Source organism: Melopsittacus undulatus, chromosome 30, assembly GCF_012275295.1.
Source record: "Melopsittacus undulatus isolate bMelUnd1 chromosome 30, bMelUnd1.mat.Z, whole genome shotgun sequence".
Classification (NCBI taxonomy): domain Eukaryota; kingdom Metazoa; phylum Chordata; class Aves; order Psittaciformes; family Psittaculidae; genus Melopsittacus; species Melopsittacus undulatus.
The window spans coordinates 55,831-82,517 of NC_047556.1; the positions used below are offsets into that span (position 1 = coordinate 55,831).

Here is a 26,687-nt window from a genome sequence, read left to right on the forward strand (position 1 = left end):
TTGACACCCATTGGAGGGTCCCCCCCCATTGATCCCCATTGAAGTGTCCTTCCCATTGACCCCTAAGGGCCCCATGGATTGTACCATGTTGGATTGGGGGGGGGTGATTTGCTCCCCCTATTGATACCCATTGGAGTGTCCCTCCCCATTGACACCTATTGGAGGGTCCAAACCCCCCCCATTGATCCCCATTGGAGTGTCCCTCCCCATTGAACCCTATGGGCCCCATGGACTGTACCACGTTGCATATGGGGGGGGGGGGGGGGGGGGTGTCCCCCCCATAGACCTTCAGTGTGTTTATCGTTGCAGGTGGTGGACCCCATGGAGGACGTCGCCGTGGGGGGGGGGGGGGCAATGGGGGGGGGTTGGTTATGGGGCAGCCCCACATCAATGGGAGGGGGTCGGGGGGGGTAATAAAGTGGTCCTAGGGGGTAATGGTGTTTGTGTGTGGTTATGGGGCTCTATGGGGCAGCTATAGGGTTCTATGGGGCAGCTATAGGGTTCTATGGGGCGTCTATGGGGTCTCTATGGGGCGTCTATAGGGCTCTATGGGGCAGCTATAGGGCTCTATGGGGCAGCTATAGGGCTCTATGGGGCGTCTACAGGGCTCTATGGGGCAGCTATAGGGCTCTATGGGGCATCTATAGGGCTCTATGGGGTGTTATTTGCCCCTATGGGGTGTCTATAGGGATCTCTGGGGTGTTATTTGCCCCTATGGGGCGTCTATAGGGCTCTATGGGGTGTTATTTGCCCCTATGGGGTGTCTATAGGGATCTCTGGGGTGTTATTTGCCCCTATGGGGGGTCTATAGGGCTCTATGGGGTGTTATTTGCCCCTATGGGGTGTCTATAGGGCTCTATGGGGTGTTATTTGCCCCTATGGGGTGTCTATAGGGCTCTATGGGGTGTTATTTACCCCTATGGGGCATCTATAGGGCTCTATGGGGCATCTATAGGATTCTATGGGGTGTATATAGGGCTCTATGGGGGGGTTATTTGCCCCTATAGGGGGTTACATCTGCCCCATAGCCACTTATGGGGCGCCCCATAACCTCTTATAGTGACGTCATAGGGGGCGGAGCTACGCGGGGGGGGGTTCAAAGGGCTCCAATAGGGAAGGACCAACCCCCAACCTGCAGCAGCCAATCAGGAGCCTCCCGTTACACCTCATTAGCCAATCAGAACACGCGTTGACGCCAGGCTTTGAACAGCCAATCAGCAGCCGCCTCTCATCCCTTCTCCTCCCCCCTGCCTTTTACGGAGCCAATCAGAAGCCGTCTCTTATCCCTCCCCCCGCCCCCTTCCTTAGGGAGCCAATCAGAACCCACCTCTCATCGCTCTCCCCACCCTCCCCCATTAAGGAGCCAATCAGAAGCCTCCTCCTGTGGCTCCCCCCCTTCTCCTTAAGGAGCCAATCAGAACCCACCCCTTATCCCTCTCACCCCCCCACCCCTTACAGAGCCAATCAGAAGCGTCCTCTTATCACTCTCCCCCCCCCCCCCCCCGGCCTCTCTTTCCACGTGACTCCTCCTCGTCCAATCAGCGATCACTCCCTAACCCCCTCCCCCCCCCTTACAGAGCCAATCAGAAGCCTCCTCATATCCCCCCCAAACCTCACGGAGCCAATCAGAAGCGGCCTCTTATCGCTCCCCCCCCCCCCCCCCCCAACCTTCCTGTCCACGTGACTCCTCCTCGTCCAATCAGCGATCACTCTCTTCCCCCCTCCCCCCGCTTCTTACAGAGCCAATCAGAACCCACCTCTTATCACTCCCCCCCCTTCCCTTAGACAGCCAATCAGAAGCCGCCTCTTATCGCTCCCTCCCCCCCCCACCTCCCTTTCCACGTGACTTCCCCTCGTCCAATCAGCGAACACTCTCTCCCTCCCCCCCCCCCCCCCCCCCCTCCCTCTTTACGGAGCCAATCAGAAGCCGCCTCTTATCGCTCTTTAACACTCCCCTTTCCACGTGACCTCTCCTCCTCCAATCACCCCGCCCTCCCGTACGTAACCCCGCCCCTCTTGTACGTAGCCCCGCCCCTCTACGTCCCCAACGTCACGTAGCGGCAGCGGCGGCGTCCGACGGGAGCTCCTCGGGCTCTGATTGGTCAGAGGGGAGGGGGGAGGGGGGGAGGGGGCGGAGCTTGATCCTGATTGGTCAGAGAGGGGAGGGGAGGGGGCGAGGGGAGGGGGGAGCGGAGAGGAGCAGCTCGGGCTGTGATTGGCTGAGAGCGGAGGGGGGAGGGGGGAGCGGAGAGGAGCAGCTCGGGCTGTGATTGGCTGAGGGGGGGGGGGGGGGGGGGGGTGAGTGTGTTGCTATGGTAACCGGAAGCTCCGCCCCCTCCCCCGCAGGCAGCCAATGGGATCGCAGAGCAGCAGCCGGGGGGCGGGGCCGGAAGAGGAGGGGAGGGGGGAGGGGCAGGAGGAGGATGACGTCGACCTGAGGAGGGTCCTGAGCCTGTTGCTGAGGTGAGGGGGGAGGGGAGACCTATGGGGGCTATAGGGGATCTATAGGTGTCTATAGGTGTCTATGGGTGTCTATGGGTGTCTATGGGTGTCTATGGGGTGTCTATGGGTGTCTATAGGTGTCTATGGGGTGTCTATGGGGTGTCTATGGGTGTCTATGGGGTGTCTATGGGTGTCTATGGGTGTCTATGGGGTGTCTATGGGTGTCTATGGGTGTCTATGGGTGTCTATGGGGTGTCTATGGGGTGTCTATGGGGTGTCTATGGGTGTCTATAGGTGTCTATGGGGTGTCTATGGGGTGTCTATGGGTGTCTATGGGGTGTCTATGGGTGTCTATGGGTGTCTATGGGTGTCTATGGGGTGTCTATGGGTGTCTATGTGGTGTCTATGGGGTGTCTATGGGTGTCTATGGGTGTCTATGGGGTGTCTATGGGGTGTCTATGGGGCTCTATGGGTGTCTATGGGTGTCTATGGGGTGTTTATGGGGCTCTATGGGGCTCTGTGGGGTCTCTATGGGGCTCTATGGGGTCTCTATGGGGTCTCTATGGGGTCTCTATGGGGTCTCTATGGGGCTCTATGGGGTCTCTATGGGGCTCTATGGGGCTCTGTGGGTTTCTATGGGGCTCTATGGGGTGCTATGCAATGTCTATGGGGTGTCTATGGGGCGCTATGGGGTGTGTATGGAGTGTCTGTGGGACACTATGGGTCTCTATGGGAGGTCTAAGGGTGTTTATGTGGTGTCTATGTAGTGGCTATGGGTAACTATGGGGTGGCTATGGGTGTCTATGGGTCTCTATTTCTCTCTATGGGGTCTCTATGGGGCCTCTATGGGGCTCTGTTGATCTCTATGTGTCCCATTGATCTCTATGGGCCCCATTGATCTCTATGGGTCCCATTGATCTCTATGTGTCCCATTGATCTCTATGGGTCCCATTGATCTCTATGGTCCCCATTGATCTCTATGGTCCCCATTGATCTCTATGGTCCCCATTGATCTCTATGGTTCCCATTGATCTCTATGGGTCCCATTGATCTCTATGGGTCCCATTGATCTCTATGGGCCCCATTGATCTCTAAGGGCCCCATTGATCTCTATGGGTCCCCATTGATCCCTCTGGGTCCCATTGATCTCTATGGGTCCCATTGATCTCTATGGGCCCCATTGATCTCTATGGGCCCCATTGATCCCTCTGGGTCCCATTGATCTCTATGGGTCCCATTGATCTCTATGGTCCCCATTGATCTCTATGGTCCCCATTGATCTCTATGGTCCCCATTGATCTCTATGGTTCCCATTGATCTCTATGGGTCCCATTGATCTCTATGGTCCCCATTGATCTCTATGGTCCCCATTGATCTCTATGGGTCCCCATTGATCTCTATGGTTCCCATTGATCTCTATGGGCCCCATTGATCCCTATGGGCCCCATTGATCTCTATGGGGCTGCCCCACAGGGGTCGCTCCGTTCAGGACCCCTCCGATGAGGAAGAGGAGGAGGAGGAGCAGTGGGGGTGGGGCAACGATGACGTCACCGCCCCCGGTAGGCGTGGCCTAAGAGGGGGGAGGGGCTAAGAGGGGGAGGGGCTAAGAGGGGGAGGGGCTAAGAGGGGGAGGGGCTAAGAGGGGGAGGGGCTAAGAGGGGGGAGGGGCTAAGAGGGGGAGGGGCTAAGAGGGGGAGGGGCTAAGAGGGGGGAGGGGCTAAGAGGGGGAGGGGCTAAGAGGGGGAGGGGCTAAGAGGGGGAGGGGCTAAGAGGGGGAGGGGCTAAGAGGGGGAGGGGCTAAGAGGGGGAGGGGCTAAGAGGGGGGAGGGGCTAAGAGGGGGGAGGGGCTAAGAGGGGGAGGGGCCTAAGAGGGGGGAGGGGCTAAGAGGGGGAGGGGCTAAGAGGGGGAGGGGCTAAGAGGGGGAGGGGCTAAGAGGGGGGAGGGGCTAAGAGGGGGAGGGGCTAAGAGGGGGGAGGGGCTAAGAGGGGGAGGGGCTAAGAGGGGGAGGGGCTAAGAGGGGAGGGGCTAAGAGGGGAGGGGCTAAGAGGGGAGGGGCTAAGAGGGGGAGGGGCTAAGAGGGGAGGGGCTAAGAGGGGGAGGGGCTAAGAGGGGAGGGGCTAAGAGGGGAGGGGCTAAGAGGGGGAGGGGCTAAGAGGGGGAGGGGCTAAGAGGGGGAGGGGCTAAGAGGGGGAGGGGCTAAGAGGGGGAGGGGCTAAGAGGGGAGGGGCTAAGAGGGGGAGGGGCTAAGAGGGGGAGGGGCTAAGAGGGGGAGGGGCTAAGAGGGGGAGGGGCTTATGGGGGCTATGGGAGGGGGCTTGGCCTGACGTCGTGACGTCATCACGTTAAGCTCCGCCCCCTCCGGACACGCGGGTGCTGGACGGGCACGAGCTGAAAGCTGAGCTCCTATTGGCTCGTGGGAAGGGGGCGGGGCCTAAGGAGGAGAACCTGCCCCGGCTGCTGCGGATGGTGATTGGCTATGGGGGATATGGGTGTCTATGGGTGTCTATGGGGTGTCTATGGGTGTCTATGGGTGTCTATGGGTGTCTATGGGTGTCTATGGGTGTCTATGGGTGTCTATGGGTGTCTATGGGTGTCTATGGGTGTCTATGGGTGTCTATGGGTGTCTATGGGTGTCTATGGGTGTCTATGGGTGTCTATGGGTGTCTATGGGTGTCTATGGGTGTCTATGGGTGTCTATGGGTGTCTATGGGTGTCTATGGGTGTCTATGGGGTGTCTATGGGTGTCTATGGGTGTCTATGGGTGTCTATGGGTGTCTATGGGTGTCTATGGGTGTCTATGGGTGTCTATGGGTGTCTATGGGTGTCTATGGGGTGTCTATGGGTGTCTATGGGTGTCTATGGGTGTCTATGGGTGTCTATGGGTGTCTATGGGTGTCTATGGGTGTCTATGGGTGTCTATGGGTGTCTATGGGTGTCTATGGGTGTCTATGGGTGTCTATGGGGTGTCTATGGGTGTCTATGGGTGTCTATGGGTGTCTATGGGTGTCTATGGGTGTCTATGGGTGTCTATGGGTGTCTATGGGGTGTCTATGGGTGTCTATGGGTGTCTATGGGTGTCTATGGGTGTCTATGGGTGTCTATGGGTGTCTATGGGTGTCTATGGGTGTCTATGGGTGTCTATGGGTGTCTATGGGTGTCTATGGGTGTCTATGGGTGTCTATGGGTGTCTATGGGTGTCTATGGGTGTCTATGGGTCTCTATGGGTGTCTATGGGTGTCTATGGGTGTCTATGGGTGTCTATGGGTGTCTATGGGTGTCTATGGGTGTCTATGGGTGTCTATGGGTGTCTATGGGTGTCTATGGGTGTCTATGGGTGTCTATGGGTGTCTATGGGTGTCTATGGGTGTCTATGGGTGTCTATGGGTGTCTATGGGTGTCTATGGGTGTCTATGGGTGTCTATGGGTGTCTATGGGTGTCTATGGGTGTCTATGGGTGTCTATGGGTGTCTATGGGTGTCTATGGGTGTCTATGGGTGTCTATGGGTGTCTATGGGTGTCTATGGGTGTCTATGGGTGTCTATGGGTGTCTATGGGTGTCTATGGGTGTCTATGGGTGTCTATGGGTGTCTATGGGTGTCTATGGGTGTCTATGGGTGTCTATGGGTGTCTATGGGTGTCTATGGGTGTCTATGGGTGTCTATGGGTGTCTATGGGTGTCTATGGGTGTCTATGGGTGTCTATGGGTGTCTATGGGTGTCTATGGGTGTCTATGGGTGTCTATGGGTGTCTATGGGTGTCTATGGGTGTCTATGGGTGTCTATGGGTGTCTATGGGTGTCTATGGGGTGTCTATGGGTGTCTATGGGTGTCTATGGGTGTCTATGGGTGTCTATGGGTGTCTATGGGTGTCTATGGGTGTCTATGGGTGTCTATGGGTGTCTATGGGTGTCTATGGGTGTCTATGGGTGTCTATGGGTGTCTATGGGTGTCTATGGGTGTCTATGGGGTGTCTATGGGTGTCTATGGGTGTCTATGGGTGTCTATGGGTGTCTATGGGTGTCTATGGGTGTCTATGGGTGTCTATGGGTGTCTATGGGTGTCTATGGGGTGTCTATGGGTGTCTATGGGTGTCTCTATGGGTGTCTATGGGTGTCTATGGGTGTCTATGGGTGTCTATGGGTGTCTATGGGTGTCTATGGGTGTCTATGGGGTGTCTATGGGTGTCTATGGGTCTCTATGGGGTGTCTATGGGTCTCTATGTGTCTCTATGTGTCTCTATGGGTCTCTATGTGTCTCTATGTGTCTCTATGTGTCTCTATGTGTCTCTATGTGTCTCTATGTGTCTCTATGGGTCTCTATGTGTCTCTATGGGTCTCTATGGGTCTCTATGGGTCTCACTGGTCTCTCCCCATAGCGTCAATGGGGCAGGTGCCGCAACAGCAGCTTCTCCTATGGGGAGCGTTCAATGCTCAGCTCCCAGTGAGTACAATGGGGTCTGTGGTGTCAATGGGGGTCAATGGGGTCTCTATGTGGGTCAGTGGGGCTCTATGGGGTTCTATGGGCTTAATGGGTCTCTATGGGGGTGAATGGGGCTCTATGGTCACTTATGGGTCACCCCATAACCAACCTCTTCCCCACCAGTTTCCTCCCCAACCATGAGGCCTTTAAGGACCAATATCCACAAAAGGCTTTTTGTGGGATCTACTCCCCTGATGGCTCCTTGTTTGTGTCAGCGTCACAAGGTATCTATGGGGCAGCTATGGGGCAGCTATGGGGTCTATGGGTGTCTATGGGTGTCTATGGGTGTCTATGGGTGTCTATGGGTGTCTATGGGGTGTCTGTGGGTGTCTATGGGGTGTCTATGGGGTGTCTATGGGGTGTCTATGGGTGTCTATGGGTGTCTATGGGGTGTCTATGGGTGTCTATGGGTGTCTATGGGGTGTCTATGGGGTGTCTATGGGTGTCTATGGGGTGTCTATGGGGTGTCTATGGGTGTCTAGGGGTGTCTATGGGTGTCTATGGGGTGTCTATGGGGTGTCTATGGGTGTCTATGGGGTGTCTATGGGTGTCTATGGGGTGTCTATGGGTGTCTATGGGTGTCTATGGGGTGTCTATGGGTGTCTATGGGGTGTCTATGGGTGTCTATGGGTGTCTATGGGTGTCTATGGGGTGTCTATGGGGTGTCTATGGGTGTCTATGGGGTGTCTATGGGTGTCTATGGGGTGTCTATGGGTATCTAGGGGTGTCTAGGGGTGTCTATGGGTGTCTATGGGGTGTCTATGGGGTGTCTATGGGTGTCTAGGGGTGTCTATGGGTGTCTATGGGGTGTCTATGGGGTGTCTATGGGTGTCTATGGGGTGTCTATGGGTGTCTATGGGGTGTCTATGGGTGTCTATGGGTGTCTATGGGGTGTCTATGGGTGTCTATGGGGTGTCTATGGGTGTCTATGGGTGTCTATGGGTGTCTATGGGGTGTCTATGGGGTGTCTATGGGTGTCTATGGGGTGTCTATGGGTGTCTATGGGGTGTCTATGGGTATCTAGGGGTGTCTAGGGGTGTCTATGGGTGTCTATGGGGTGTCTATGGGGTGTCTATGGGTGTCTAGGGGTGTCTATGGGTGTCTATGGGGTGTCTATGGGGTGTCTATGGGTGTCTATGGGTGTCTATGGGGTGTCTATGGGTGTCTATGGGTGTCTATGGGTGTCTATGGTGTGTCTATGGGTGTCTATGGGGTGTCTATGGGGTGTCTATGGGGTGTCTATGGGTGTCTATGGGTGTCTATGGGGTGTCTATGGGTGTCTATGGGTGTCTATGGGGTGTCTATGGGTGTCTATGGGTGTCTATGGGGTGTCTATGGGTGTCTATGGTGTGTCTATGGGTGTCTATGGGGTGTCTATGGGTGTCTATGGGTGTCTAGGGGTGTCTATGGGTGTCTATGGGGTGTCTATGGGGTGTCTATGGGTGTCTATGGGTGTCTATGGGTGTCTATGGGGTGTCTATGGGTGTTTGTGGGGTGTCTATGGGTGTCTATGGGGTGTCTATGGGTGTCTAGGGGTGTCTATGGGTGTCTATGGGGTGTCTATGGGGTGTCTATGGGTGTCTATGGGTGTCTATGGGTGTCTATGGGGTGTCTATGGGTGTCTATGGGTGTCTATGGGGTGTCTATGGGTGTCTATGGGTGTCTATGGGTGTCTATGGGTCCCTATAGGTCCCTATATGTCTCTATATGTCTCCCCCCTTGGCCCCGCCCCCAGACCACCTCCTCCGCTTCTATTGGTCACGTGACCCGCTGAGGCTCCGCCCCTTCCGCTCCGCCCCCGCCCGGGACGTTGGGTGGAGCCTGTTGGACGTGACCTTTACCCCCGACGGGACCCAGTGTGTGTACTGCAGCTGGTCCAACTATGGTGGGTGACCTATAGAATGTATGGGACCTATAGAGTGTGTGGGACCTATAGAGTGTGTGGGACCTATAGAGTGTGTGGGACCTATAGAATGTATGGGACCTATAGAGTGTATGGGACCTATAGAATGTATGGGACCTATAGAGTGTATGGGACCTATAGACTGTGTGGGACCTATAGAGTGTATGGGATCTATAGAGTGTATGGGACCTATAGATTATATGGGACCTATACAGTGTATGGGACCTATAGATTATATGGGACCTATAGAGTGTATGGGACCTATAGAGTGTGTGGGACCTATAGATGATATGGACCTATAGAGTGTATGGGACCTATAGAGTGTATGGGACCTATAGATTATATGGGACCTATAGAGTGTGTGGGACCTATAGATTATATGGGACCTATAGAGTGTATGGGACCTATAGAGTGTGTGGGACCTATAGAGTGTGTGGGACCTATAGAGTGTATGGGACCTATAGAGTGTATGGGACCTGTAGAGTGTATGGGACCTATAGATTATATGGGACCTATAGAGTGTGTGGGACCTATAGATTATATGGGACCTCTAGAATGTATGGGACCTATAGAATGTATGGGACCTATAGAGTGTATGGGACCTATAGGTTATATGGGACCTATAGAGTGTATGGGACCTATAGAGTGTATGGGACCTATAGGTTATATGGGACCTATAGAGTGTATGGGACCTATGGATTATATGGGACCTATAGAGTGTATGGGACCTATAGAGTGTATGGGACCCATAGAGTGTATGGGACCTATAGAGTGTATGGGACCTATAGAGTGTATGGGACCTATAGAGTGTATGGGACCTATAGATTATATGGGACCTATAGAGTGTATGGGACCTATAGAGTGTGTGGGACCTATAGATTATATGGGACCTATAGAGTGTATGGGACCTATAGAGTGTGTGGGACCTATAGAGTGTATGGGACCTATAGAGTGTATGGGACCTATAGAGTGTGTGTGACCTATAGAGTGTGTGGGACCTATAGAGTGTATGGGACCTATAGAGTGTGTGGGACCTATAGAGTGTATGGGACCTATAGAGTGTATGGGACCTATAGAGTGTATGGGACCTATAGAGTGTGTGGGACCTATAGAGTGTATGGGACCTATAGAGTGTATGGGACCTATAGACTGTATGGGACCTATAGAGTGTGTGGGACCTATAGAGTGTATGGGACCTATAGACTGTATGGGACCTATAGAGTGTGTGGGACCTATAGAGTGTGTGGGACCTATAGAGTGTATGGGACCTATAGAGTTTGTGGGACCTATAGAGTGTATGGGACCTATAGAGTGTGTGGGACCTATAGAGTGTATGGGACCTATAGAGTGTGTGGGACCTATAGAGTGTATGGGACCTATAGAGTGTGTGGGACCTATAGATTATATGGGACCTATAGAGTGTATGGGACCTATAGAATGTATGGGACCTATAGAGTGTATGGGACCTATAGGTTATATGGGACCTATAGAGTGTATGGGACCTATAGAGCGTATGGGACCTATAGAGTGTATGGGACCTATAGGTTATATGGGACCTATAGAGTGTATGGGACCTATAGAGTGTATGGGACCGATAGATTATATGGGACCTATAGAGTGTATGGGACCTATAGGGTGTGTGGGACCTATAGAGTGTATGGGACCTATAGAGTGTGTGGGACCTATAGAGTGTATGGGACCTATAGAGTGTATGTGACCCATAGAGTGTATGGGACCTATAGAGTGTATGGGACCTATAGAGTGTGTGGGACCTATAGAGTGTATGGGACCTATAGAGTGTATGGGACCTATAGGGTGTGTGGGACCTATAGAGTGTATGGGATCTATAGAGTGTATGGGACCTATAGATTATATGGGACATATAGAGTGTATGGGACCTATAGAGTGTATGGGACCTATAGATTATATGGGACCTATAGAGTGTGTGGGACCTATAGATTATATGGGACCTATAGAGTGTATGGGACCTATAGAATGTATGGGACCTATAGAGTGTATGGGACCTATAGATTATATGGGACCTATAGAGTGTATGGGACCTATAGAGTGTATGGGACCTATAGATTATATGGGACCTATAGAGTGTATGGGACCTATAGAGTGTATGGGACCTATAGATTATATGGGACCTATAGAGTGTGTGGGACCTATAGATTATATGGGACCTATAGAGTGTATGGGACCTATAGAATGTATGGGACCTATAGAGTGTATGGGACCTATAGGTTATATGGGACCTATAGAGTGTATGGGACCTATAGAGTGTATGGGACCTATAGATTATATGGGACCTATGGAGTGTGTGGGACCTATAGAGTGTGTGGGACCTATAGAGTGTATGGGACCTATAGAGTGTGTGGGACCTATAGAGTGTGTGGGACCTATAGATTATATGGGACCTATAGAGTGTATGGGACCTATAGAATGTATGGGACCTATAGATTATATGGGACCTATAGAGTGTATGGGACCTATAGATTGTATGGGACCTATAGATGATATGGGACCTATAGAGTGTATGGGACCTATAGATTGTATGGGACCTATAGATTATATGGGACCTATAGAGTGTATGGGACCTATAGAGTGTATGGGACCCATAGAGTGTATGGGACCTATAGAGTGTATGGGACCTATAGAGTGTGTGGGACCTATAGAGTGTATGGGACCTATAGAGTGTGTGGGACCTATAGAGTGTATGGGACCTATAGAATGTATGGGACCTATAGATGATATGGGACCTATAGAGTGTATGGGACCTATAGATTATATGGGACCTATAGAGTGTATGGGACCTATAGATTATATGGGACCTATAGAGTGTATGGGACCTATAGATTGTATGGGACCTATAGAGTGTATGGGACCTATAGAGTGTGTGGGACCTATAGAGTGTATGGGACCTATAGACTGTATGGGACCTATAGATTATATGGGACCTATAGATTATATGGGACCTATAGAGTGTATGGGACCTATAGAGTGTGTGGGACGTATTGACTGTATGGGACCTATAGATTGTATGGGACCTATAGAGTGTATGGGACCTATAGAGTGTGTGGGACCTATAGAGTATATGGGACCTATAGAGTGTATGGAACCTATAGAGTGTGTGGGACCTATAGATTATATGGGACCTATAGAGTGTATGGGACCTATAGAGTGTGTGGGACCTATAGAGTGTATGGGACCTATAGAGTGTATGGGACTTATAGAGTGTGTGTGACCTATAGAGTGTATGGGACCTATAGAGTGTATGGGACCTATAGAGTGTGTGGGACCTATAGAGTGTATGGGACCTATAGAGTGTGTGGGACCTATAGAGTGTATGGGACCTATAGAGTGTATGGGACCTATAGACTGTATGGGACCTATAGAGTGTGTGGGACCTATAGAGTGTATGGGACCTATAGAGTGTGTGGGACCTATAGAGTGTGTGGGACCTATAGAGTGTATGGGACCTATAGAGTGTGTGGGACCTATAGAGTGTATGGGACCTATAGAGTGTGTGGGACCTATAGAGTGTATGGGACCTATGGAGTGTGTGGGACCTATAGATTATATGGGACCTATAGAGTGTATGGGACCTATAGGTTATATGGGACCTATAGAGTGTATGGGACCTATAGAGTGTATGGGACCTATAGAGTGTATGGGACCTATAGGTTATATGGGACCTATAGAGTGTATGGGACCTATAGAGTGTATCGGACCGATAGATTATATGGGACCTATAGAGTGTATGGCACCTATAGGGTGTGTGGGACCTATAGAGTGTATGGGACCTATAGATTATATGGGACCTATAGATTGTATGGGACCTATAGATTATATGGGACCTATAGAATGTATGGGACCTATAGAATGTATGGGACCTATAGAGTGCATGGGACCTATAGGTTATATGGGACCTATAGGGTGTATGGGACCTATAGAGTGTATGGGACCTATAGATTATATGGGACCTATAGAGTGTATGGGACCTATAGATTATATGGGACCTATAGAGTGTGTGGGACCTATAGATTATATCTGACCTATAGAATGTATGGGACCTATAGAATGTATGGGACCTATAGAGTGTATGGGACCTATAGGTTATATGGGACCTATAGAGTGTATGGGACCTATAGAGTGTATGGGACCTATAGATTATATGGGACCTATAGAGTGTGTGGGACCTATAGAGTGTGTGGGACCTATAGAGTGTATGGGACCTATAGAGTGTGTGGGACCTATAGAGTGTGTGGGACCTATAGATTATATGGGACCTATAGAGTGTATGGGACCTATAGGGTGTGTGGGACCTATAGAGTGTATGGGACCTATAGAGTGTGTGGGACCTATAGAGTGTATGGGACCTATAGAGTGTATGTGACCCATAGAGTGTATGGAACCTATAGAGTGTATGGGACCTATAGAGTGTGTGGGACCTATAGAGTGTATGGGACCTATAGAGTGTATGGGACCTATAGATTATATGGGACCTATAGAGTGTATGGGATCTATAGAGTGTATGGGACCTATAGATTATATGGGACCTATAGAGTGTATGGGACCTATAGAGTGTATGGGACCTATAGATTATATGGGACCTATAGAGTGTGTGGGACCTATAGATTATATGGGACCTATAGAATGTATGGGACCTATAGAATGTATGGGACCTATAGAGTGTATGGGACCTATAGGTTATATGGGACCTATAGAGTGTATGGGACCTATAGAGTGTATGGGACCTATAGATTATATGGGACCTATAGAGTGTATGGGACCTATAGAGTGTATGGGACCTATAGATTATATGGGACCTATAGAGTGTGTGGGACCTATAGATTATATGGGACCTATAGAATGTATGGGACCTATAGAATGTATGGGACCTATAGAGTGTATGGGACCTATAGGTTATATGGGACCTATAGGGTGTATGGGACCTATAGAGTGTATGGGACCTATAGATTATATGGGACCTATGGAGTGTGTGGGACCTATAGAGTGTGTGGGACCTATAGAGTGTATGGGACCTATAGAGTGTGTGGGACCTATAGAGTGTGTGGGACCTATAGATTATATGGGACCTATAGAGTGTATGGGACCTATAGAGTGTATGGGACCTATAGATTATATGGGACCTATAGAGTGTATGGGACCTATAGATTGTATGGGACCTATAGATTATATGGGACCTATAGAGTGTATGGGACCTATAGATTGTATGGGACCTATAGATTATATGGGACCTATAGAGTGTATGGGACCTATAGAGTGTATGGGACCCATAGAGTGTATGGGACCTATAGAGTGTATGGGACCTATATAGTGTATGGGACCTATAGAGTGTGTGGGACCTATAGAGTGTATGGGACCTATAGAGTGTGTGGGACCTATAGAGTGTATGGGACCTATAGAGTGTGTGGGACCTATAGATGATATGGGACCTATAGAGTGTATGGGACCTATAGATTATATGGGACCTATAGAGTGTATGGGACCTATAGATTATATGGGACCTATAGAGTGTATGGGACCTATAGATTGTATGGGACCTATAGAGTGTATGGGACCTATAGATTATATGGGACCTATAGAGTGTATGGGACCTATAGACTCTATGGGACCTATAGATTATATGGGACCTATAGATTATATGGGACCTATAGAGTGTATGGGACCTATAGAGTGTGTGGGACGTATTGACTGTATGGGACCTATAGATTGTATGGGACCTATAGAGTGTATGGGACCTATAGAGTGTGTGGGACCTATAGAGTATATGGGACCTATAGAGTGTATGGGACCTATAGAGTGTGTGGGACCTATAGATTATATGGGACCTATAGAGTGTATGGGACCTATAGAGTGTGTGGGACCTATAGAGTGTATGGGACCTATAGAGTGTATGGGACCTATAGAGTGTGTGTGACCTAAAGAGTGTATGGGACCTATAGAGTGTATGGGACCTATAGAGTGTGTGGGACCTATAGAGTGTATGGGACCTATAGAGTGTGTGGGACCTATAGAGTGTATGGGACCTATAGAGTGTATGGGACCTATAGACTGTATGGGACCTATAGAGTGTGTGGGACCTATAGAGTGTATGGGACCTATAGAGTGAATGGGACCTATAGGTTATATGGGACCTATAGAGTGTATGGGACCTATAGAGTGTATGGGACCTATAGAGTGTGTGGGACCTATAGAGTGTATGGGACCTATAGAGTGTGTGGGACCTATAGAGTGTATGGGACCTATAGAGTGTGTGGGACCTATAGAGTGTATGGGACCTATAGAGTGTGTGGGACCTATAGATTATATGGGACCTATAGAGTGTATGGGACCTATAGAGTGTATGGGACCTATAGAATGTATGGGACCTATAGAGTGAATGGGACCTATAGGTTATATGGGACCTATAGAGTGTATGGGACCTATAGAGTGTATGGGACCTATAGGTTATATGGGACCTATAGAGTGTATGGGACCTATAGAGTGTATGGGACCGATAGATTATATGGGACCTATAGAGTGTATGGGACCTATAGGGTGTGTGGGACCTATAGAGTGTATGGGACCTATAGATTATATGGGACCTATAGAGTGTGTGGGACCTATAGATTATATGGGACCTATAGAATGTATGGGACCTATAGAATGTATGGGACCTATAGAGTGCATGGGACCTATAGGTTATATGGGACCTATAGGGTGTATGGGACCTATAGAGTGTATGGGACCTATAGATTATATGGGACCTATAGAGTGTATGGGACCTATAGATTATATGGGACCTATAGAGTGTGTGGGACCTATAGATTATATGGGACCTATAGAATGTATGGGACCTATAGAATGTATGGGACCTATAGAGTGTATGGGACCTATAGGTTATATGGGACCTATAGAATGTATGGGACCTATAGAGTGTATGGGACCTATAGATTATATGGGACCTATAGAGTGTGTGGGACCTATGGAGTGTGTGGGACCTATAGAGTGTATGGGACCTATAGAGTGTGTGGGACCTATAGAGTGTATGGGATCTATAGAGTGTATGGGACCTATAGATTATATGGGACCTATAGAGTGTATGGGACCTATAGAGTGTATGGGACCTATAGATTATATGGGACCTATAGAGTGTGTGGGACCTATAGATTATATGGGACCTATAGAATGTATGGGACCTATAGAATGTATGGGACCTATAGAGTGTATGGGACCTATAGGTTATATGGGACCTATAGAGTGTATGGGACCTATAGAGTGTATGGGACCTATAGATTATATGGGACCTATAGAGTGTATGGGACCTATAGAGTGTATGGGACCTATAGATTATATGGGACCTATAGAGTGTGTGGGACCTATAGATTATATGGGACCTATAGAATGTATGGGACCTATAGAATGTATGGGACCTATAGAGTGTATGGGACCTATAGGTTATATGGGACCTATAGAGTGTATGGGACCTATAGAGTGTATGGGACCTATAGATTATATGGGACCTATGGAGTGTGTGGGACCTATAGAGTGTGTGGGACCTATAGAGTGTATGGGACCTATAGAGTGTGTGGGACCTATAGAGTGTGTGGGACCTATAGATTATATGGGACCTATAGAGTGTATGGGACCTATAGAGTGTATGGGACCTATAGATTATATGGGACCTATAGAGTGTATGGGACCTATAGATTGTATGGGACCTATAGATTATATGGGACCTATAGAGTGTATGGGACCTATAGAGTGTATGGGACCCATAGAGTGTATGGGACCTATAGAGTGTATGGGACCTATATAGTGTATGGGACCTATAGAGTGTGTGGGACCTATAGAGTGTATGGGACCTATAGAGTGTGTGGGACCTATAGAGTGTATGGGACCTATAGAGTGTGTGGGACCTATAGATGATATGGGACCTATAGAGTGTATGGGACCTATAGATTATATGGGACCTATAGAGTGTATGGGACCTATAGATTATATGGGACCTATAGAGTGTATGGGACCTATAGATTGTATGGGACCTATAGAGTGTATGGGACCTATAGATTATATGGGACCTATAGAGTGTATGGGACCTATAGACTGTATGGGACCTATAGATTATATGGGACCTATAGATTATATGGGACCTATAGAGTGTATGGGACCTATAGAGTGTGTGGGACGTATTGACTGTATGGGACCTATAGATTGTATGGGACCTATAGAGTGTATGGGACCTATAGAGTGTGTGGGACCTATAGAGTATATGGGACCTATAGAGTGTATGGGACCTATAGAGTGTGTGGGACCTATAGATTATATGGGACCTATAGAGTGTATGGGACCTATAGAGTGTGTGGGACCTATAGAGTGTATGGGACCTATAGAGTGTATGGGACCTATAGAGTGTGTGGGACCTATAGATTATATGGGACCTATAGAATGTATGGGACCTATAGAATGTATGGGACCTATAGAGTGTATGGGACCTATAGGTTATATGGGACCTATAGAGTGTATGGGACCTATAGAGTGTATGGGACCTATAGATTATATGGGACCTATGGAGTGTGTGGGACCTATAGAGTGTGTGGGACCTATAGAGTGTATGGGACCTATAGAGTGTGTGGGACCTATAGATTATATGGGACCTATAGAGTGTATGGGACCTATAGAGTGTATGGGACCTATAGATTATATGGGACCTATAGAGTGTATGGGACCTATAGATTGTATGGGACCTATAGATTATATGGGACCTATAGAGTGTATGGGACCTATAGATTGTATGGGACCTATAGATTATATGGGACCTATAGAGTGTATGGGACCTATATAGTGTATGGGACCTATAGAGTGTGTGGGACCTATAGAGTGTATGGGACCTATAGAGTGTATGGGACCTATAGACTGTATGGGACCTATAGAGTGTGTGGGACCTATAGAGTGTATGGGACCTATAGACTGTATGGGACCTATAGAGTGTGTGGGACCTATAGAGTGTGTGGGACCTATAGAGTGTATGGGACCTATAGAGTTTGTGGGACCTATAGAGTGTATGGGACCTATAGAGTGTGTGGGACCTATAGAGTGTATGGGACCTATAGAGTGTGTGGGACCTATAGAGTGTATGGGACCTATAGAGTGTGTGGGACCTATAGATTATATGGGACCTATAGAGTGTATGGGACCTATAGAATGTATGGGACCTATAGAGTGTATGGGACCTATAGGTTATATGGGACCTATAGAGTGTATGGGACCTATAGAGTGTATGGGACCTATAGAGTGTATGGGACCTATAGGTTATATGGGACCTATAGAGTGTATGGGACCTATAGAGTGTATGGGACCGATAGATTATATGGGACCTATAGAGTGTATGGGACCTATAGGGTGTGTGGGACCTATAGAGTGTATGGGACCTATAGAGTGTGTGGGACCTATAGAGTGTATGGGACCTATAGAGTGTATGTGACCCATAGAGTGTATGGGACCTATAGAGTGTATGGGACCTATAGAGTGTGTGGGACCTATAGAGTGTATGGGACCTATAGAGTGTATGGGACCTATAGGGTGTGTGGGACCTATAGAGTGTATGGGATCTATAGAGTGTATGGGACCTATAGATTATATGGGACATATAGAGTGTATGGGACCTATAGAGTGTATGGGACCTATAGATTATATGGGACCTATAGAGTGTGTGGGACCTATAGATTATATGGGACCTATAGAATGTATGGGACCTATAGAATGTATGGGACCTATAGAGTGTATGGGACCTATAGGTTATATGGGACCTATAGAGTGTATGGGACCTATAGAGTGTATGGGACCTATAGATTATATGGGACCTATAGAGTGTATGGGACCTATAGAGTGTATGGGACCTATAGATTATATGGGACCTATAGAGTGTGTGGGACCTATAGATTATATGGGACCTATAGAATGTATGGGACCTATAGAATGTATGGGACCTATAGAGTGTATGGGACCTATAGGTTATATGGGACCTATAGAGTGTATGGGACCTATAGAGTGTATGGGACCTATAGATTATATGGGACCTATGGAGTGTGTGGGACCTATAGAGTGTGTGGGACCTATAGAGTGTATGGGACCTATAGAGTGTGTGGGACCTATAGAGTGTGTGGGACCTATAGATTATATGGGACCTATAGAGTGTATGGGACCTATAGAATGTATGGGACCTATAGATTATATGGGACCTATAGAGTGTATGGGACCTATAGATTGTATGGGACCTATAGATGATATGGGACCTATAGAGTGTATGGGACCTATAGATTGTATGGGACCTATAGATTATATGGGACCTATAGAGTGTATGGGACCTATAGAGTGTATGGGACCCATAGAGTGTATGGGACCTATAGAGTGTATGGGACCTATAGAGTGTATGGGACCTATAGAGTGTGTGGGACCTATAGAGTGTATGGGACCTATAGAGTGTGTGGGACCTATAGAGTGTATGGGACCTATAGAATGTATGGGACCTATAGATGATATGGGACCTATAGAGTGTATGGGACCTATAGATTATATGGGACCTATAGAGTGTATGGGACCTATAGATTATATGGGACCTATAGAGTGTATGGGACCTATAGATTGTATGGGACCTATAGAGTGTATGGGACCTATAGATTATATGGGACCTATAGAGTGTATGGGACCTATAGACTGTATGGGACCTATAGATTATATGGGACCTATAGATTATATGGGACCTATAGAGTGTATGGGACCTATAGAGTGTGTGGGACGTATTGACTGTATGGGACCTATAGATTGTATGGGACCTATAGAGTGTATGGGACCTATAGAGTGTGTGGGACCTATAGAGTATATGGGACCTATAGAGTGTATGGAACCTATAGAGTGTGTGGGACCTATAGATTATATGGGACCTATAGAGTGTATGGGACCTATAGAGTGTGTGGGACCTATAGAGTGTATGGGACCTATAGAGTGTATGGGACTTATAGAGTGTGTGTGACCTATAGAGTGTATGGGACCTATAGAGTGTATGGGACCTATAGAGTGTGTGGGACCTATAGAGTGTATGGGACCTATAGAGTGTGTGGGACCTATAGAGTGTATGGGACCTATAGAGTGTATGGGACCTATAGACTGTATGGGACCTATAGAGTGTGTGGGACCTATAGAGTGTATGGGACATATAGAGTGTGTGGGACCTATAGAGTGTGTGGGACCTATAGAGTGTATGGGACCTATAGAGTGTGTGGGACCTATAGAGTGTATGGGACCTATAGAGTGTATGGGACCTATAGAGTGTGTGGGACCTATAGAGTGTATGGGACCTATGGAGTGTGTGGGACCTATAGATTATATGGGACCTATAGAGTGTATGGGACCTATAGGTTATATGGGACCTATAGAGTGTATGGGACCTATAGAGTGTATGGGACCTATAGAGTGTATGGGACCTATAGGTTATATGGGACCTATAGAGTGTATGGGACCTATAGAGTGTATGGGACCGATAGATTATATGGGACCTATAGAGTGTATGGCACCTATAGGGTGTGTGGGACCTATAGAGTGTATGGGACCTATAGATTGTATGGGACCTATAGATTGTATGGGACCTATAGATTATATGGGACCTATAGAATGTATGGGACCTATAGAATGTATGGGACCTATAGAGTGCATGGGACCTATAGGTTATATGGGACCTATAGGGTGTATGGGACCTATAGAGTGTATGGGACCTATAGATTATATGGGACCTATAGAGTGTATGGGACCTATAGATTATATGGGACCTATAGAGTGTGTGGGACCTATAGATTATATCTGACCTATAGAATGTATGGGACCTATAGAATGTATGGGACCTATAGAGTGTATGGGACCTATAGGTTATATGGGACCTATAGAGTGTATGGGACCTATAGAGTGTATGGGACCTATAGATTATATGGGACCTATAGAGTGTGTGGGACCTATAGAGTGTGTGGGACCTATAGAGTGTATGGGACCTATAGAGTGTGTGGGACCTATAGAGTGTGTGGGACCTATAGATTATATGGGACCTATAGAGTGTATGGGACCTATAGGGTGTGTGGGACCTATAGAGTGTGTGGGACCTATAGAGTGTGTGGGACCTATAGAGTGTATGGGACCTATAGAGTGTATGTGACCCATAGAGTGTATGGAACCTATAGAGTGTATGGGACCTATAGAGTGTGTGGGACCTATAGAGTGTATGGGACCTATAGAGTGTATGGGACCTATAGATTATATGGGACCTATAGAGTGTATGGGATCTATAGAGTGTATGGGACCTATAGATTATATGGGACCTATAGAGTGTATGGGACCTATAGAGTGTATGGGACCTATAGATTATATGGGACCTATAGAGTGTGTGGGACCTATAGATTATATGGGACCTATAGAATGTATGGGACCTATAGAATGTATGGAACCTATAGAGTGTATGGGACCTATAGGTTATATGGGACCTATAGAGTGTATGGGACCTATAGAGTGTATGGGACCTATAGATTATATGGGACCTATAGAGTGTGTGGGACCTATAGAGTGTGTGGGACCTATAGATTATATGGGACCTATAGAGTGTATGGGACCTATAGAGTGTATGGGACCTATAGATTATATGGGACCTATAGAGTGTATGGGACCTATAGAGTGTATGGGACCTATAGATTATATGGGACCTATGGAGTGTGTGGGACCTATAGAGTGTGTGGGACCTATAGAGTGTATGGGACCTATAGAGTGTGTGGGACCTATAGAGTGTGTGGGACCTATAGATTATATGGGACCTATAGAGTGTATGGGACCTATAGAGTGTATGGGACCTATAGATTATATGGGACCTATAGAGTGTATGGGACCTATAGATTGTATGGGACCTATAGATTATATGGGACCTATAGAGTGTATGGGACCTATAGATTGTATGGGACCTATAGATTATATGGGACCTATAGAGTGTATGGGACCTATAGAGTGTATGGGACCCATAGAGTGTATGGGACCTATAGAGTGTATGGGACCTATATAGTGTATGGGACCTATAGAGTGTGTGGGACCTATAGAGTGTATGGGACCTATAGAGTGTGTGGGACCTATAGAGTGTATGGGACCTATAGAGTGTGTGGGACCTATAGATTATATGGGACCTATAGAGTGTATGGGACCTATAGATTATATGGGACCTATAGAGTGTATGGGACCTATAGATTATATGGGACCTATAGAGTGTATGGGACCTATAGATTGTATGGGACCTATAGAGTGTATGGGACCTATAGATTATATGGGACCTATAGAGTGTATGGGACCTATAGACTCTATGGGACCTATAGATTATATGGGACCTATAGATTATATGGGACCTATAGAGTGTATGGGACCTATAGAGTGTGTGGGACGTATTGACTGTATGGGACCTATAGATTGTATGGGACCTATAGAGTGTATGGGACCTATAGAGTGTGTGGGACCTATAGAGTATATGGGACCTATAGAGTGTATGGGACCTATAGAGTGTGTGGGACCTATAGATTATATGGGACCTATAGAGTGTATGGGACCTATAGAGTGTGTGGGACCTATAGAGTGTATGGGACCTATAGAGTGTATGGGACCTATAGAGTGTGTGTGACCTAAAGAGTGTATGGGACCTATAGAGTGTATGGGACCTATAGAGTGTGTGGGACCTATAGAGTGTATGGGACCTATAGAGTGTGTGGGACCTATAGAGTGTATGGGACCTATAGAGTGTATGGGACCTATAGACTGTATGGGACCTATAGAGTGTGTGGGACCTATAGAGTGTATGGGACCTATAGAGTGAATGGGACCTATAGGTTATATGGGACCTATAGAGTGTATGGGACCTATAGAGTGTATGGGACCTATAGAGTGTGTGGGACCTATAGAGTGTATGGGACCTATAGAGTGTGTGGGACCTATAGAGTGTATGGGACCTATAGAGTGTGTGGGACCTATAGAGTGTATGGGACCTATAGAGTGTGTGGGACCTATAGATTATATGGGACCTATAGAGTGTATGGGACCTATAGAGTGTATGGGACCTATAGAATGTATGGGACCTATAGAGTGAATGGGACCTATAGGTTATATGGGACCTATAGAGTGTATGGGACCTATAGAGTGTATGGGACCTATAGGTTATATGGGACCTATAGAGTGTATGGGACCTATAGAGTGTATGGGACCGATAGATTATATGGGACCTATAGAGTGTATGGGACCTATAGGGTGTGTGGGACCTATAGAGTGTATGGGACCTATAGATTATATGGGACCTATAGAGTGTGTGGGACCTATAGATTATATGGGACCTATAGAATGTATGGGACCTATAGAATGTATGGGACCTATAGAGTGCATGGGACCTATAGGTTATATGGGACCTATAGGGTGTATGGGACCTATAGAGTGTATGGGACCTATAGATTATATGGGACCTATAGAGTGTATGGGACCTATAGATTATATGGGACCTATAGAGTGTGTGGGACCTATAGATTATATGGGACCTATAGAATGTATGGGACCTATAGAATGTATGGGACCTATAGAGTGTATGGGACCTATAGGTTATATGGGACCTATAGAATGTATGGGACCTATAGAGTGTATGGGACCTATAGATTATATGGGACCTATAGAGTGTGTGGGACCTATGGAGTGTGTGGGACCTATAGAGTGTGTGGGACCTATAGAGTGTATGGGACCTATAGAGTGTGTGGGACCTATAGAGTGTGTGGGACCTATAGATTATATGGGACCTATAGAGTGTATGGGACCTATAGAATGTATGGGACCTATAGATTATATGGGACCTATAGAGTGTATGGGACCTATAGATTGTATGGGACCTATAGATGATATGGGACCTATAGAGTGTATGGGACCTATAGATTGTATGGGACCTATAGATGATATGGGACCTATAGAGTGTATGGGACCTATAGATTGTATGGGACCTATAGATTATATGGGACCTATAGAGTGTATGGGACCTATAGAGTGTATGGGACCCATAGAGTGTATGGGACCTATAGAGTGTATGGGACCTATAGAGTGTATGGGACCTATAGAGTGTGTGGGACCTATAGAGTGTATGGGACCTATAGAGTGTGTGGGACCTATAGAGTGTATGGGACCTATAGAATGTATGGGACCTATAGATGATATGGGACCTATAGAGTGTATGGGACCTATAGATTATATGGGACCTATAGAGTGTATGGGACCTATAGATTATATGGGACCTATAGAGTGTATGGGACCTATAGATTGTATGGGACCTATAGAGTGTATGGGACCTATAGATTATATGGGACCTATAGAGTGTATGGGACCTATAGACTGTATGGGACCTATAGATTATATGGGACCTATAGATTATATGGGACCTATAGAGTGTATGGGACCTATAGAGTGTGTGGGACGTATTGACTGTATGGGACCTATAGATTGTATGGGACCTATAGAGTGTATGGGACCTATAGAGTGTGTGGGACCTATAGAGTATATGGGACCTATAGAGTGTATGGAACCTATAGAGTGTGTGGGACCTATAGATTATATGGGACCTATAGAGTGTATGGGACCTATAGAGTGTGTGGGACCTATAGAGTGTATGGGACCTATAGAGTGTATGGGACTTATAGAGTGTGTGTGACCTATAGAGTGTATGGGACCTATAGAGTGTATGGGACCTATAGAGTGTGTGGGACCTATAGAGTGTATGGGACCTATAGAGTGTGTGGGACCTATAGAGTGTATGGGACCTATAGAGTGTATGGGACCTATAGACTGTATGGGACCTATAGAGTGTGTGGGACCTATAGAGTGTATGGGACCTATAGAGTGTGTGGGACCTATAGAGTGTGTGGGACCTATAGAGTGTATGGGACCTATAGAGTGTGTGGGACCTATAGAGTGTATGGGACCTATAGAGTGTATGGGACCTATAGAGTGTGTGGGACCTATAGAGTGTATGGGACCTATGGAGTGTGTGGGACCTATAGATTATATGGGACCTATAGAGTGTATGGGACCTATAGGTTATATGGGACCTATAGAGTGTATGGGACCTATAGAGTGTATGGGACCTATAGAGTGTATGGGACCTATAGGTTATATGGGACCTATAGAGTGTATGGGACCTATAGAGTGTATGGGACCGATAGATTATATGGGACCTATAGAGTGTATGGCACCTATAGGGTGTGTGGGACCTATAGAGTGTATGGGACCTATAGATTGTATGGGACCTATAGATTGTATGGTACCTATAGATTATATGGGACCTATAGAATGTATGGGACCTATAGAATGTATGGGACCTATAGAGTGCATGGGACCTATAGGTTATATGGGACCTATAGGGTGTATGGGACCTATAGAGTGTATGGGACCTATAGATTATATGGGACCTATAGAGTGTATGGGACCTATAGATTATATGGGACCTATAGAGTGTGTGGGACCTATAGATTATATCTGACCTATAGAATGTATGGGACCTATAGAATGTATGGGACCTATAGAGTGTATGGGACCTATAGGTTATATGGGACCTATAGAGTGTATGGGACCTATAGAGTGTATGGGACCTATAGATTATATGGGACCTATAGAGTGTGTGGGACCTATAGAGTGTGTGGGACCTATAGAGTGTATGGGACCTATAGAGTGTGTGGGACCTATAGAGTGTGTGGGACCTATAGAGTGTATGGGACCTATAGAGTGTATGTGACCCATAGAGTGTATGGAACCTATAGAGTGTATGGGACCTATAGAGTGTGTGGGACCTATAGAGTGTATGGGACCTATAGAGTGTATGGGACCTATAGATTATATGGGACCTATAGAGTGTATGGGATCTATAGAGTGTATGGGACCTATAGATTATATGGGACCTATAGAGTGTATGGGACCTATAGAGTGTATGGGACCTATAGATTATATGGGACCTATAGAGTGTGTGGGACCTATAGATTATATGGGACCTATAGAATGTATGGGACCTATAGAATGTATGGGACCTATAGAGTGTATGGGACCTATAGGTTATATGGGACCTATAGAGTGTATGGGACCTATAGAGTGTATGGGACCTATAGATTATATGGGACCTATAGAGTGTATGGGACCTATAGAGTGTATGGGACCTATAGATTATATGGGACCTATAGAGTGTGTGGGACCTATAGATTATATGGGACCTATAGAATGTATGGGACCTATAGAATGTATGGGACCTATAGAGTGTATGGGACCTATAGGTTATATGGGACCTATAGAGTGTATGGGACCTATAGAGTGTATGGGACCTATAGATTATATGGGACCTATGGAGTGTGTGGGACCTATAGAGTGTGTGGGACCTATAGAGTGTATGGGACCTATAGAGTGTGTGGGACCTATAGAGTGTGTGGGACCTATAGATTATATGGGACCTATAGAGTGTATGGGACCTATAGAGTGTATGGGACCTATAGATTATATGGGACCTATAGAGTGTATGGGACCTATAGATTGTATGGGACCTATAGATTATATGGGACCTATAGAGTGTATGGGACCTATAGATTGTATGGGACCTATAGATTATATGGGACCTATAGAGTGTATGGGACCTATAGAGTGTATGGGACCCATAGAGTGTATGGGACCTATAGAGTGTATGGGACCTATATAGTGTATGGGACCTATAGAGTGTGTGGGACCTATAGAGTGTATGGGACCTATAGAGTGTGTGGGACCTATAGAGTGTATGGGA

General features: G+C 47.3%; 1 protein-coding gene across 1 annotated transcript in view; it reads left to right on the forward strand.

Moving 5' to 3' along the window:
* Positions 1-2,045: 2,045 nt before the first annotated feature.
* Positions 2,046-26,687, forward strand: part of LOC117437882 (DDB1- and CUL4-associated factor 11-like) — a 41,218-nt gene continuing 16,576 nt past the window's right edge. Inside the window, exons 1-7 of the mRNA XM_034072532.1 lie at positions 2,046-2,101; positions 2,347-2,463; positions 3,916-4,001; positions 4,791-4,909; positions 6,818-6,882; positions 7,045-7,145; positions 8,657-8,806. Of these exons, the coding sequence (XP_033928423.1) occupies positions 2,354-2,463; positions 3,916-4,001; positions 4,791-4,909; positions 6,818-6,882; positions 7,045-7,145; positions 8,657-8,806 (631 nt within the window). The 5' untranslated portion in view covers positions 2,046-2,101; positions 2,347-2,353. The remainder of the gene's footprint in view (positions 2,102-2,346; positions 2,464-3,915; positions 4,002-4,790; positions 4,910-6,817; positions 6,883-7,044; positions 7,146-8,656; positions 8,807-26,687) is intronic.